This window comes from Hyaena hyaena, unplaced genomic scaffold, assembly GCF_003009895.1.
Source record: "Hyaena hyaena isolate Hyena2069 unplaced genomic scaffold, ASM300989v1 scaffold_4, whole genome shotgun sequence".
NCBI classification, from domain to species: Eukaryota; Metazoa; Chordata; class Mammalia; order Carnivora; family Hyaenidae; genus Hyaena; species Hyaena hyaena.
In genome coordinates, this window is record NW_024080636.1 from 6,233,162 (window position 1) to 6,247,895 (window position 14,734).

General features: G+C 63.1%; 1 protein-coding gene across 3 annotated transcripts in view; it reads left to right on the top strand.

The window, feature by feature from the left end:
- Window positions 1–865: 865 nt before the first annotated feature.
- GRAMD4 (GRAM domain containing 4) overlaps window positions 866–14,734 on the top strand; it is a 73,356-nt gene continuing 59,487 nt past the window's right edge. The window contains exons 1-2 of one of the 3 annotated variants that reach the window (XM_039235888.1): window positions 866–1,069; window positions 11,126–11,288. Coding sequence is in view for 1 of the 3 variants with exons in the window: in XM_039235881.1 (XP_039091812.1) it covers window positions 1,041–1,069 (29 nt within the window). In the remaining 2 variants the exon portion in view is untranslated. Of the gene's footprint in view, window positions 1,070–11,122; window positions 11,289–14,734 lie in introns of those variants that run through there. The other 2 variants (XM_039235881.1, XM_039235896.1) reach the window with 2 other exon arrangements.

The window sequence follows — 14,734 nt, forward strand, 5'->3', positions numbered from 1 at the left end:
GAAGGGCCTGGGGTTCTGAGGATTGTTCTTTGCCTGTCCAGCGAGCACCGGCCTGTGAGCTAGACGCCCCCGGCGCTGGAGCCCAGGTGGGGGCAGGTTTCTCCCGGGGGGGGGGAGGGCGTGTCCTAGACCGAGGGGCAGGGGCGCCTTGAGTGTGCCCCCCCTTCTGCTGACCTGCCCCGTGTGTGGTGAGGGTGGAGGTGGCAGCAGGGCTCCCTTCAGCGACTAAGGTGAGACTCGGAGACGTTGGGGGCGAGCCCAGAGGCCCGGATCCTGAGGCTGGACAGCACCCCTGCGCATAGGGGGGGCCCCCGCGAGGTGCTGGCGGTCTGGAGGGGGTGCCCGTGCACCCCTACACCGTGGGGTTTCCCTATAGGATGCGGGTCGCGACTGGCTGCAAAGTCACCATCTCGGAACCACTGGCGGCCCGGCGAGGCTCCTGGCGGTCCGGCGCGCGGGCCTCGGGCGGGTGACAGCGGCGTGCGTGCCCCTGCGTGCCGCCGTGACGGAAGCGCGGGAGCGCGTGGCCGCGGCCGCGATTGGCGGGCCTCGGCGCGGAAGAGCCTCTGCGCGTGCGCGCAGGTGGCAGGCGCGCACGTGGGCCACCCAAACAAAGGTGGCGCCGCGTGACTGAGCGCGCCCGCACGCGCGGACTCGCCGGCACAGGCGCGCCCCCGCGAGCGCCCGAGCCGGCCGCGCCGGGAGGGGCCGGGTGGCGCGCGGGGCGGGGCCGAGCGCGGGGCGGGGCCGGGCGCGGGGCGGGGCCGGGCGCGGGGCGGGGCGGCGTGCGGGGCGGGGCGCGGGGCGGGGCGGCGGCTGCGCAGGCCGGGCCGGGGGCGCGCAGACTCCGCGCAGCGGGACGCGAGCGCGCGACCTGGCGCCGCCGCCGCCGCCGCCGCCGCCGCCGCCGCCTCCGCGCTCGTGGCCGGGACCCGCGGGGCCGCCTCCTCCGGGCTCCCCGGCGCCGCTGGGCTCCCGGGCGTGCGGCAGGTGCAGCGCGGCCGCGCGGCCGGCAAGGGGGGCGCCGCGGCAGCGGGTGAATGAGAGTTGGCCCCGATCTCCGCGCAGGGTAAGCGGCGCGCGCGCGGACGCCCACACGGACACACGGACACACGGACACGCTCCGGGCACGGGCCGGCCGAGCCGCGCGACCCGGCCGGTTTGGCCACGCTCACCCCCGCGCGCGGAGCCGGCGGCCCTGCGGGAAGGGCCCCGCGCGGGCGCGCCTCGCACACACGCCCCCAGGTCCCGCGCGGCTCCGGGGCGCGCGTCACGGCCACCCCCCCCGCCTCCTGCGCGCGCCCCGCAGCTCTCGGCGACCCGCCGGCCTGGGAGAGGGGGCGCGGGGCCCTGGCTGGGGTGTTGCTGGTCGCCGGTTCGGGGGTCGCCGAGGCCAAGTGGGGACAGGGGCTTGGCGGACGTTGTCCTTCGACCCACTCCCTGGGCGCACAGAGGAGGAGGTGGGAGCCCACGACCCTTGCGACCCCTGCGACCCCAGAAACGACCCCATCAAAAAGTTGTGGCCACTCGCCCCCTCCCTGCGCCCTTCTTTCTGCCCTGTCTGCTCTCCCTTTGTTTGTGACTTCTAGCTAGTGGGGCTCTGCTGGGACCCAGGGGCGCCTGAACGCCAGGAGGTGGAGTGTAGGGTGGCGGCCCCCAGCCTGGGGTCCCCCCTGCTCAGAGCTGTGCCCGCACCCCTGTCCAGGCCTGCACCTGGGAAGGAAGGAGAACCAGAGACGGGCGGGCCGGCGCACCTGACCCTGACAGTGGCTCTGTGGCTGGAGGAGCGGCAGGCCCCAGGCTTGGAGACCTCAGCCGACACCGCACCCCTCCACACTCCCCCCACTCCCCGCTCCTCCCCGCAAGCCAGGTTCATCTGGGGCCTGTTGCCAGCCCCAAATTTCCAGGGGCAGGGAAAATTCAGTTCCGGGGAGATCTTTTGTGGGATGAGCTTCTCTTCTTCCCTTCCTTGTGCAGGTTGGGGAAGAAATACAGAGTTCTGAGCCTCTCCCACTCGCAAAATTCTAGACTGCTGCCTCTCAGCCCCAGGAGTGGCCCAGCTCCGGAGGTTAAGTCTGGGCCTGGCGGGTCAGAAAGGGGCAGGGCCACGCGGTAGTTAACAGAGGGCTTTGGAGTCTTGCCGTGATGCATCTGCTCTATGACCTTGGGCAAGAAGGCGTTGAGCCTCCTGGTGCCTCAGTTTCCCCCCCAGTAAAGGGAGAGGGTGGCTGAGGGTTAGATGAGGTGATTCAGGCTGGCCAGGCACACCCAGGACAGAGATCAGAGCACCGGGATGAGGCTGGCAGTGCCCTCTGCCCCCAAGCAGTCACTTTCCCTGACCATCCCACTTGTGTCCTCGGGCCCATTGGAGGACACACCGTCCGGGTGCGTGAGTGTGTTCCAGCTGTCGGCCCTGCCCTGTGCTGGGTTGCAGTTGTCACCTGGACGCCTCAGAGCCGGGAGCCACAGACACCTGGCCCTTCCTTCCTGCTGCTAACCTTCGAAAGCCCCTGCCTGGCCTGGCTGGCCCTCCCCCTGCCTCAGCTGTGCTGTTGATGGTGTAGCACCTTGTGACAGTGGGGCGGGGGCCTCGAACCTCCACAGCCTGGGCAGTACTGGACTCCTGCTGGGGGGAGGGGATGCCAGCCTGTTTCCAGGGATAGGAGGTAAGGGTCGTCAGGGCCTCGGGATGGGGGTCCCGACTCCTCTGCCCTTCTTCCCTCTCAGCTGCCCTGGCTGGTGGGGTGTGGCTGTCCCGGTGGTGTGGCCTGGGGACGAGCAGGGACTGTCCTTAGGATGTCTGTCTGTTTGCACTAGGGAAAGGCATTTCCTGGAAACTGATTGGGAAAAGTTTCAAAGTTGCGGCCGGCTTGGCTGTGGCTCCGGGGCAGCCTGGCGACTCTGTGCCTTCTACAGGGGTGGACGGGGGACCCCTCAGGGAGGAAGAACCAGGTGGTCTCTCTCCAGACCGGTGGGCCGCAAGGCCCCCCTCTGGGCCGTCCTCTTATCAGTCAAGTCCAGCCAGGAGTGGGTGTCAGGAGACCAGTGGCTGCCAGCTCCCCGTGACTTTCCCTGCGCTCCCCAGGCCACACCTTCACCAGCCAGAACCGAGGAGGAGAATCAGGCCCGCTTTTCCTGAATCACCATTTTTGCTGTTTGACAGAACAGAACAGAATAGTAGCTCAGGCGCAATGAAACAAAGTGCTATCAGATCCCAGAGAGCCCCGTTGCCAGGGGAGGCCTGGAGCCCGCAGCCCATCTTCTCTGTAACAGCGACATACAGATGTGCCAGAGGCCAGCACCAAACCCAGGCCGGTATTGATGGCATCCGTGTCATCGGAGAACAGACGGGGCCCCCCTGATGTCTCCACGGAGTGACCCCTGTTAGCGGCTGTGCCGTCGAGGACCCCGCCACCTCGTGGGCCCCAGTGGACTTCCAGCTCTCTACACATTGAGGTCTGGGTGTTTCCCTCTGGAAGCTCAATCGGCACGAGCTGTGTGCGGAAATGGGGTTCCCACACCCGGTGGTAGTCTCCAGCCAGCTGCACCTTTCTGGGTGCGGGTAGGTTTCCCCTCACATAGGCGCCTGGCCCCTCACCTCTGGTATTTGGCCCTCTGTGTGTCAGGAGGGGGCGGGGGGCTCCTGCCGCGTGGCCGTGTTGGGGACCTGAGCGTTTTGGGAGCACCTGTTGGTGCAGAGCGCGTGCCGGCTGGGAAGGAAGACGCTGGTGGCCGGCCGCAGGGCCTGGTGACTCCTCTGAGTTTCTCCCTCCTTCCCTTCCTGGAGGCCGCTGCTGCATCTGTCGCCGGGAGGACAGGAGACCATGTTTGTGCGCGCTTGTTGCCCTGAGGGAGCTCTGACGGCATCGGGGGGCGTAGCCGAGTAGCCGAGCGCAGCGTCCCTGCGCTTGAAGAACTTGAAAATGAATCGGGGGAGATGAGTCGTGGGCCGTGGAAGTGAGGAGTGGGAGGAATACAGATGTACTTGCTGGGGAAACAGCTTCTGTTGGCTCAGCCCAGACAGGGGTGTCAGTGGGAAGCCGCTTGAGGAAGATCTGTCCACTCACGTGGCGATTGAGGGAAGGCCTTTGGGGTGGGGAAGCCGAAAGCCGGCTTCGGGGCTCTTTGGACTTGCAGTGGGGCTCAGATCTTTTTTTTTACTTGGTGGCATAGCATATGCCACTTTTGGTGGCATAGCAGTGGGGACTCTGATTGGGTCTCCATCCAGGGCAGAATCTGGCAGATACCGCATGTAGGGAAGGTAAGAGTTCAAGTTTTCGACAGTTAGGTGTGGCTTGTGGACACAGGGATGGGGGCTGGGGGGAGGCCTGGGTCCCTGAAGGTGATGGTCATTTAGCGTAAAGCGTGTTTAAGGCCCAGCGCAGCCCGGGGTTCAGAGCTGGCTGTCGAGGAAGAAATGTAATCGGTTAACTTGCGAGCTCAAAGGCAGGTTGCTCTGACTTCTTTTACGAGCAGAGGTGGAGGAAGAAAATGAGGGCTTCCCTAGTTAAAAAAAAAAAAAAAAACATGTTTTTTTTGGCTTCGGTGTCTGCGTGTGGCCTGCACGGAGGGGCTGGGTGGAGACTTTGGGCCCATAATTCTCCACTAATGACAGTCGCCATCTGAGGGCTATTGTTGAGATTGCCGGGCGCCTGAGTTATAACCGGGTTGTGATTATGTTTAAGCTCTGTGATCAAAGTCCCCTGTGGTTAGGCTGGAAGACAGGAAACCCTGGCCTATCAAAAAAAAAAAGCAAAAACAAACACAAACAAACAAAAAACCATTGGTAGTAGTCCTAGAAATCGCTCTGTTGTGCTGGACATTGGCCCGATGGTCTCCCCACGTTGCACTTTCATCCTGTTGAGAAAAACTAAGGCACAGAGAGGCGGTACGGCTGGCCTCAGTTACGTAGCAGAGCCGGGGCCAGAGCTTGGATGGTTTCATCCCTAAGGCCATGCTCTTTCTGGGGGTTTGTGAGCAGTAAATTTAGGATCATGGTAGGAAATCTCTCTTTGCTCTCTAACATGCACTGGTAGGGGCATCCGGGGGCTCAGTTGATTAAGCGTCCCATTTCGGCTCAGGTCATGATTTCACCACTTTTGGGTTCGAGGCCCGCGTCGGCCTCTGTGCTGACAGCTCAGAGCCTGGAGCCTGCTTCGGATTCTGTGTCTCCCTCTCTCTGCCCTTCGCCGTCTCTCAAAAATGAATAAATGTTAAAAAAAAAAAAACAAACAAAAAACCCTGCACCGATAGCAAGAGCGTCCCTAACCCCAGGCCTGACAGTCTTCTGGGCACTTTATGTGATGGATCTCTATGACAGCTTCTCTAAGGTGCAGGCCACGAGCTGGTGTGTGGCAGAGCCACGTTTGAATCGGTGGTCTCTGTTCCTAATCTTTAGCAGGGGGGTCAGGTGGAGAAAAGTCGTGATCTTGCCGCTGTGTGTTCTCGAGCAAGATGCCTAACCTCTCTGGGCCTCAGTTTGGTCACCTGTAAACAAGGGTGTGAGTGTAGGATATAGCAGCTGGGGATTTGAGAGCATGCTGCCATCCATGGGAGGGCCTGCCCAGCTTCTCCACGGAGGAGGGGGAAAGGGGGGCACAGGGGTGGGGAAGGGGCATGTGGTCTCCATCTCCAGCACTGGCTGGTGTTGAGTGGCCGTGGTTGTGTAGAACTCAGACCTGGACCTGGGGGGGAAACTATAGAGCACAGTGCTCGGTGAGATGTTACCTGCTCCTCCAGGATGGGGGGGGCGGGAAGGGTAGGTGTGCCCAGAACTCCTGCATGCCACCAAACCCCGGTTGAGCTGTGGGTGAGAGAAGCCAGATGTACTGGGTACCATCGAGGACCCCAGTGCTTGTGGGGAGTATAGCTCACCCTCTCTCGGGTCGTGTTCCCCCGATCCATGGAGAGGGTGCTGCTTCTAGCCCGTCCCCCAGTGGGCAGGGGCTTGGGGCTGTCTGGGGGTGAGCACGTGGCACCAGGAGGCCGGCGTCCCTCCCTGGTCCCGCCGGTACGGGTGCAGCTGGGGGGGCACATCGGAGTGCATCCAGCACCCTCCTGGGACTGAGAGGCGTGCAGCCTCCACTCTGACCCACTTGCCCTCTTGGGCCCCTTCTGCCCACGCTGCCAGCAGTGCTGCCCCAGGTGGCAGAGCCCTGTGTCTAACACATGCCTGCCCCCTTCCCCTGGCCAGGGAGGCCTCTGAGCGCTTAGAGAGCGCCCCTCACCCTTCCTCCTCCTGCTGGGTGTGTAGGCGCTGGAGAATGATTGGGTGGATGGATGCGCTCCCCGCCAGGAGCGGTGAGCACGAGCTTGGGTGCCTCGCTAGGCCCTGGGTGGGGGGCTCCTGGGACCAGGAGCTTCAGTCCTGGGAGCCGGGCTCGGGGAGCCGTGGAGCTGTAGGGCTGGGAAAGGCGGGCGGGGCTGGGCAGGCAGAGAGGCGTCTGTGTTTGAAGTATCTTTATTGAGGTGCAATTTGCATATCTTACAACCACCCATTGAAGGTGTGCAGTTCACTAAGCCTTTGCATGTTCACTACATTGTGCAGCCATCACCACAATATCCTTTCCGAGTGTTCCCGTCACCCGGGGGAGAAGCCCCGTGTCCCTCAGCAGCCAGTCACTGGGCACCTCCGTCCCGCATGCGGGGTCTGCTCTTCTTCCTCAGGATCTTTCTCAGATTTGTCAGGATCTTAGGGGGCTCAGCTCGCCTCACCAGGCACCAGGGTTCTGAGCTCAAAGCTGCCCTGGTGGCGTCTGAGAACTCTTTGAGCTTACCCACTGTGCACAGGGACCTTGAGCTGTTAGCATCCCTGCCATCTCCAGGAAGCCTTCCTGGCTTTCCGCTTCCCGCAGGGTTAGGACCTCCTGGACCCCTGTGCTGGTCACCCTGCATGTGCTTGAGCTGCCTCCTTGAGCTGCCGGGAAGACAGGGGCCCTGCTTTTCATCATTCTGTGGGGACGGTGTCGGGGAGTGAACCGTTACAGATGGGGGGTCGTGGGGCGGTGGGTCCGTGAGGCTCTCCGCCGACTTCCCCGCTCTTTCTGCTCCTTGGTTGTCGTTGCAGGGTCCCTTGGTTTTGAGACTTCACCGTCCTTGTCCCCTGGAGCGCCTCAAGGGCAGGCCCCAGTCTGGCTGCGGGCGTCGGGGACGCTGTGCCGAGTGACGCCGGGTGACCGCCCCACACTGGGAGGCACGCTGTTGTTCTTAACCGACTACATCTTTTTTTTTTTTTTTTAATGTTTTATTTATTTCTAGGAGAGAGAGAGAGAGAGACAGCGTGAGCAGGGGAGGGTCAGAGAGAGAGGGAGTCACAGACTGAAACAGGCTCCAGGCTCTGAGCTGGCAGTCAGCACAGAGCCCGACGCGGGGCTCGAACCCACGAACCGCGAGACATGACCTAAGCGAAAGTCGGACGCTTAACAGACTAAGCCACCCAGGCACCCCAATTAACCGACTACATCTTTAAGGGTAGTTTTAAAGACACAGAAAAATTGCAGAGATAACACAGAGGTTTCCACGGAGTCCTGTCCACAGTTCCTCCTGCTGTTAGCGCCTTAGTTAGCGTGAAACGTCAGAGCTAATGAACCAGCGCTGATGCGTTATTAACTAAAGTCTGTAGTTTACTCAGATAGCCTTAGTTTTTACCCCAAATCTTCTTCCTGTCCCAGGGTCCCATCCGGAATATTGTATAAGTTAGTTGTCACGTCTCCTGAAGCTCGTCCGGGTGGGGCCGGTTTCTCAGCTTTTCTTGTTTCTGATGACCTTGAAGCCTTGAGAAGTATTAGGAATACTGTACGATCCCACACTGGGATTTGTTTAGACAACTGGAGTTTGGGTGTCTTGCTCGGGGTTGGACTGGGGTCCTGGTTTGGGAGGAAGCCCACAGGTGAAGTGCTCTCCTCGTCCCGCACCATCGGGGAGCCTGCCGTCGGCCTCACTGGTCCCCAAGGCGTCGGCCACGGTCACCGGGCTGAGGCTTCCCGGCCCGGGCCCCCGCCCACGCTGCCCTCTGTGCGGCCCACGAGGAGTGAGGGCGTTCTGCCCCAGCTCCTCCGGGACCGAGCATCTGCGTACTTTGGAATCCTCTGCTGTTGGACACTTGTCTCTAAACCCCATTTACTAATTTATTCAGTCCTTTTTTTATTAAAAAAATTTGTTTTAATTTTATTTACTTATTTTGGGGGAGGGTGGAGAGGAGAGGAGACAGAGAATCCCAAGCAGGCGCTGAGCTGTCAGCACAGAGCCCCACATGGGGCTCGACCCCACGCACCGCGAGATCATGACCTGCACTGAAATCAAGAGTGGGATGCTCATCTGATGGAGCCCCCAGGCGCCCCTTGCTCAGTCTTTCTTCCGTTGTCAAGTCTGATTTTAGGTTTCGAGTTACATACTGTGTTGGGGAACCTGCTCCAGCTTTGGCCCCACCCTGGGGGCGCGAGTTTATCTGCCCTCTCCCACACACCTGCCCTGCCCCAGCCGTGCAGTCGAGGTTTCTCCAGGGAGCCCGTCTCCGCACACGGGAGAGAGGTGGGGGGGCCAGGGGCCGGGCACACTTGTTGCCGTGGGACTTGCAGTCTGCATGCTGTAGCGGGCGGAGCAGGAGATTCACGTCCCCTGGCCGTGGATGTGCACACGTCTCTGACGGCTTCTGCGAGTCACCATTTGTGTCTGTGTTAAGTGAAATGTAAGCTCATCCTGATGATGCAGCCTGCTCGTTACCACGCGAATCCTTCTGGCCTCCTCCCCTCGCTGATCGATACGTTTCATCCCACGGTGGGAAATGGGCTCCCCCATTTGCCATCGATTTCGTTAATTGGCTTGTTCCAGTGCCTGCAGAGTGGGGTCAGGATGGCTATCCCGGCCGCGGGAGGCAGCTTTGTGGCCTGGACGCAGCCTGCGCATCCCATCCGGCTCCTTCTCACTCCGCAGGGCCACCCGCGGGTGTGCTGTCAGAACTCAGGCTGCAGGGGGCTCACGGGGTGTCGCATCTCCAAGAAGGCCTGTGGCCTGCAGGGAGGTGGGGAGAGGGGAGCTGGGGCCGCCGGCTGCGCCTGGTCAGCCTGCCCTGCAGGCGCAGGGGACACAGACTTGGGGTCCCTTTGAAATATGAAAGCGGGGTTGACGGCACAGAGATCCCAGCAGCATGGCAGAGAGGCTGCGCGGGCCTCAGCCGCATCTCGGCCCAAGATCCCGGTGGGGCCTGGCTCCTCCCCACCTCTGAACTCACACCAGAGCAGGGGCTGCCCTCGCAGGAGCAGCCCTGAGCACAGGGCCCCGGGGCCAGCTGCCTTCCGGGAAAGGAGAGACATGGGGCTCCGAGTCAGCTTCCATTTCCATGGAGGGTCTGTCCACAGCACGTGCGGGGCCCAGTGGCCCGGGAGGAGGGCTCGCGGGGTGGGGGGCGCTGGAGCGGGATGCCTGCGTGCCCTCTGACCCTCTGTAAGACTGGGTGTCCGGTTCCCAGCACTGAGCAGGCCTGAGTGCAGCCACGGGCGGGGGAGTTTCGGAAGAGAGCAGCGGCCGGTGGGGCAGGCTCCGAAGGAGGCTGCAGGGTGGCTGTCCTCGAGAGAAAACGGGGCCGGACGGCGCGAAGGACACAGGCAGCAAGGGTGACGGTCGCTTGGGGCGGTGCACAGGTGGGCAGGAGCGCCACCCCCCTCCCCCATCTGCAGCGTCAGTGTGCCCTTTCCCACGCAGGCTGTTCAGGATCTCAGAGGAGCCGCTCTTGTTTTCTTGCTCTTGGGTGAGCTCCCACCGGGGACCTGGGGGGCCCGGGCCACCCGCCCAGCCCGCGCCCCGGCGCCTGTGCCACGTGCGCCGTCCCTGCCTCCTCCCCTGTCTGGTGAGGCCCCGCTCTGTTCCGGGCAGTGGGCCGCGGTGCATGGCGGACAAGGCCGCTGCCTACGGGGGCACATGGTGGGAGGACGAGAGAGGCGGGGGCCGTGGGACAGCACCCGCCCCGCCTGGGGGTCAAGGAGGACCACTGGAGGGGTGAGAGAGGGGCCGTAGGAGCCCATCTGGAGGGACACAGGTGGTTCAGGCTGAGGAGTGAGGAGGTTGCAGGGCCAGCCAGGCCCCCAGCTACCACTGTGCCCTCCCTGGACCAGTTCTGGTGGGGACCTGGGGGTCACCTACCAAAGGTCAGCTCCGTGCAAGGCTCCTGGCAATCGAGCAGGCATGTGGGGCTGGGCCACGTCGAGGGTGCTGTGGGATGTGTGGCCGACCGGGCCCCCTGGCTGGGCCTTCTCGAAGCTCTTGTCTCCCTGCTGTGGGGCTGGGGCTCCAGTCTCCCCTGGTCCCCGGGGGGGTCTCAGGATGCTGGTGGAACTGGCCAGGGGCTCAGTGACTAGGGGCTCTGTGGGGCTGGGGGTGCTGTGTGCCCAAGGGGCCCTTCCTGGGAGTGAGGCTCCTGGGGCCGTGGTCCTGCTGCCACTGTCTCTCTGCTAGCCTGGCTCCCCCGCTGGGGTCCGCCTCCCACATCCTTCCCACGTCACACCTGCATCCCCCTTTCTTTCTGTGTTGACATTTGTGGGTCTGCTGGGTCCCTGGTGACAGGCACAGGCAGCTCTGGGGGTGACGCCGGCCTGGAGCTGGTAGCAGAGCTCTGAGACGACTGTGGGGGGGGGGTCACCACTGCCCAGGGTGGCTGCCTGGTGACCGCTGTCTGGGGCAGCATCTGTCTGCGTGGGGGGAGCCCGTACTGCACGCTGGGTTGAGCCCAGGACCAGTGAAGGCCGGCCCAGCCTCTGGTCCAGACCTTTATGACCACAGAACTCAGAGTCTCGCTCTCAGAAGAACAAGGCTCACCCACCACAAAACCCACACCCCGACGGGTGTGCCCTGTGGCAGCAAGGTGCGTGGATGATTTCACAAACCCTGCGTCCAGGAAGCAGAAGTGTGAGGTTCATGTGTGGGGGTGGGGCGGAGGGGTGCCCAACCTGGCTCCGGTGGGTTGAGGCTGTGCTGTGCGCCCTTCCAGGCCCCCCTGGGTTTGGGGGCCCTGTGCTGGCCTCAGCACCCAGGCTGGGTGTCCGGGGACTCTGGCCCCCTTTCTAGTTCCATCCAGAGAGGAAGGTCGGAGTCCCTGCCGGACAGGAGAACAACGCGTGTCTTTCCCCAGCAGTGTGTCCCATGGGCGACCAGGATGTCCTTTTGGCTGAGCGTACAGCAGGCACGCTGGGCACACCCCGGCCGGGACTAAGACGGATACTCTGTTCAACAGCCCATGCTTAAGAATGCAGGGAGAAGTGTGAGTCACGTCACAAGTATTTCACGAGAAAGTCTAAGTAAGTGTAAGCGTCTGAGTGTGTGCGTGCAGGCACATGTGAGATGGGGGTGGGGTGCGGGCTGCTGTGGGGGAGGAGGGTAGTGGTAAGGACCCAGAGGTGCTGGATGAGGAGGTAGGAGCGAAGGAGAGAGATTTCCTGGTCCTGAGAGCAGAGCCCAGCCTGCCAAACGTGGAGGCTGCGGATACTGTGACTTCGCTGCTGCTGAGCATGTTGGGTGGAGAGGAAGTGAAACATGACTCAACCGCCAGAGAGCCCTGGGCATCCAGGCTGGGCGGAGCTGCGGCGCGGGCGGGATTGTAGTGTGGACTGGAGGGGAAGGCAAGGCAGGAGGGGCCGTCCCTGTCCCTGCTGGGAGAGCCTAGGGGCAAGGGTCTGTGGAGGTCAGGAGGGGCCCAGGCAGGTACCGGAGGCAGATGCCTGCCTGGCATCACCACCCCGTCTGCTGGCAGGAGAGTTCGAGGGGCCGCTGGGCATGCCCCTGGTGGTGCTGGGAAGGCACAGCATCAAGAAGGGCGGTGGTGGGGCTCCTGGACGTTGAGGTCGGCTGGTTTGTGAGAGGCAGGCTGGTTCTGGGGAAGCAGGGGATTCGTGCTCCTGTCTGCGGGCTGGGCCAGAAAAGGGGAGACATGGCCTCTCGCCAGCCAGTGTCTCGGCTTTGAAAAGCCCCATGCCTGATCTTCCACAGCTCCATAGCCACCTGGCGCCTTCCGGGGAGTGGGCGGTCCTCCTGCGGGGACGGGGGTGGATGGGCGAACCTCCTGCTGGGAGTGGGTGGCCTCTTGTGGGGGTAGGGTGGGCGGTCCTCCTGCGGGGAGTGGGCAGTCTTCAGATGCCCCCGTGGCGGGGAGGCGGGTGGCTGAAGTTCTTAATACGGCCCTTTCCTCTCCCTGGGGTCCTTCGTCAGGCTCCTGAGCCCCACACCACTGTCACACGGGCTCCTGAGCCCCACACCACTGTCACACGGGCTCCTGAGCCCCACACCACTGTCACACGGGCTCCTGAGCCCCACAGCACTGTCACACGGGCTCCTGAGCCCCACACCACTGTCACATGGGCTCCTGAGCCCCATAGCACTGTCACACGGGCTCCTGAGCCCCACACCACTGTCACAGAGGCTGGGCTTTTCTTGTCCTAGAGGGAGGAGGCAGACTGGGCAGAGCCTAGCTGTGGCCCAGGCCTGGCTGGTGCTGAAGCCTTTCCTTTGCCCGGGTCCCGGCTTAGCTAGGAGTCCTGGGGCTCATGCTTGAGCCTGTCCTCCAAAGCAGAGTTCCTGCTGACCCAGGACCGGGACCACAGGGGGCCTGGCACTCAGCAGGTGCTCCATGAACGAGGAGGTTTTCCCACCATCTGGAGCTGCACCCGGTCCCGGCATCCATGACCCCTGGCAGACTTGCTGCCGTCTTTGGGGAGGCCCTGGAGCCTGCTGGGGGGGCCTTGGATGCGGGGTCGCTACCTCACGGGGCCCAAGCGTGGACGGCATGCTGCGGGGCTGGTCTGATGGGGGGGCTCGCCCCAGGGGAGGGTGAGCGGGTAGGTGACCCCCCCACAACAAACCTGGCGGTGGCCTCATAGCCCCCACTTTGCAGATGAGTAAGTGGGGGTTCGACACGTGGTAAGAGGCTGTCCTGGGACCTGTGCCCTTGGCTGTGTCCCAACTGCCGCACCTTCTGGTTCATTTAGGTCTTTTATAGGATTGAAGTCCTGTTTGTTATCCACTGTGGGCCTCATCTGGACCCTAAACTCTGCTTTTGGGGTGACCTGCCCTCTTCATGCGTGTGTGCCGAGGGCCCCCCTTGCTCTGCACGGACCTCCCCAACCCTGTTGGGAAGGCTGGGGTGTCAGATTCCTCCCCGACACTCCCCTCCGTCACCTGACACTTGATGAGAGGATGTGGGTCTCCCCTGCTGGACAGTGAGCTCCCTGAGGGTGGGCTTGGGCCCGGGCCGTCTTGTGCAGGTGCCTGCCACACCTGGCCACCAGTGCTGGCAGGCCAGGGGCCGGCCGTGATGCTCCCTGTCCTGGACTTGCTGGGCGGGAACCAGAACGAACAGGAGGAAGGGCAGATGGAGCAGGAAGGCTCTCACGGAAATGCCGCCTGATGATGGTAACGGGGGCTCCGGGGCTTCCCTCGGGGGCCTGGGTCTCACACCCGTGGTCTCCATTGCTGACAGCCCCATCTGAGAGCTGGAGAGGCTGGCACAGAGGGGTGAGGTGGCTCAGAAAAGATCACACAGCCAGGGAGATGAGAGGCTGGGTGATGACAGAGGCTGCTGTCACCCAGGGCGTTGGCATGCCTACATCAGTCTTGGTGGCCTGAACAAGCCTCAGGCCCTGAGTTCCTCCCAGGGGCAGGAGGGGCGGAGTCTGGAGGGTGGCCGGTGCAGCCCCACGTCCAGGCCCTTCCGTCTGCTCTGTGTCCTCCCGGAGCTGCAGGACCCCGTGTCTTCTGGCAGAGAGCTGAAGAGGTGCTCGGGGGTGGGTGGGGGTCCCCACCCGAGGAGGTGGCGCCCCTGGGGCTGGCGTCGTAGCTGTGTGTGTGTGTGTGTGTGTGTGTGTGTGTGTGTGTGTGTGTGTGGCCTAGGCCTGGGGTTGCCACCGTGCAAGCCTGGTCTGTGGGTGCCTGCTGGCTGCTCTGGATGGGCCTGGGCTGGGGGCGGCTTGGCAGGGGCGGGGGGAGGAGAGAAACCCAGGGCTGAGAACCAGGGGCAGGCCAGGCACAGGAGAGGGGCCGTGGCGGGCAGGGATGGGGCTGAGAGGTTGGGAGGGAGAGCCTGTAGCGGGAGAGGGCAGGGGCCCCAGCACCCACAGGCCCCGAGGCAGGTAACTGTGTCCTGCCCCCTCCCAGCATGTGACTGTGGGACCCTCTTTATTCTGCATTGTCTGATCCCAGGCCTGGAAACGTTGACCTTGCTGCTGCATCAGAAAGCGCACTGCGGGTTTCCCAACAGTCACCACATTGTCCAAGTGCGGCCCGTGCTGCCCGAGTCGTTGCTGGTGGCCCAGCGTACACGGCCCAGAAAGGTCTGTGTCCTGCCCCCCCCCCCGCCCCCCCCCCCCCCTGCCAACTCCACAGTTAGCTGTGGCCACAGAGGGCTGGAAACTGTCCGGTGGTGTCGGTACACTGGGACCTTGATAACTGGGGGCCCCACAGGCGGACGGGGATCATATCCCTCATCTGAGGGTCCCCATCACGTGGCTGAGGGCATTTCGGCGTGTTTGAGGAGGTGATGCCTGCCCACCCCTCCCCGCTCCCCAGGCTGGGTCAGGCAGTGCGCTGGGGCCCTTGTCCCCGGGCATGAGGCCACCTCTGCGGCCACGTGCCAACCAACTTAGTTGACAGATCAGCATCCTTCTTTTAAGTGAGGCAAGTGTGTATTTTTTAAAATAATTGGCTGCTTAATTGTGTGATGAAGAATAGGTGAGTTGCTGGCACTGAGTCATAG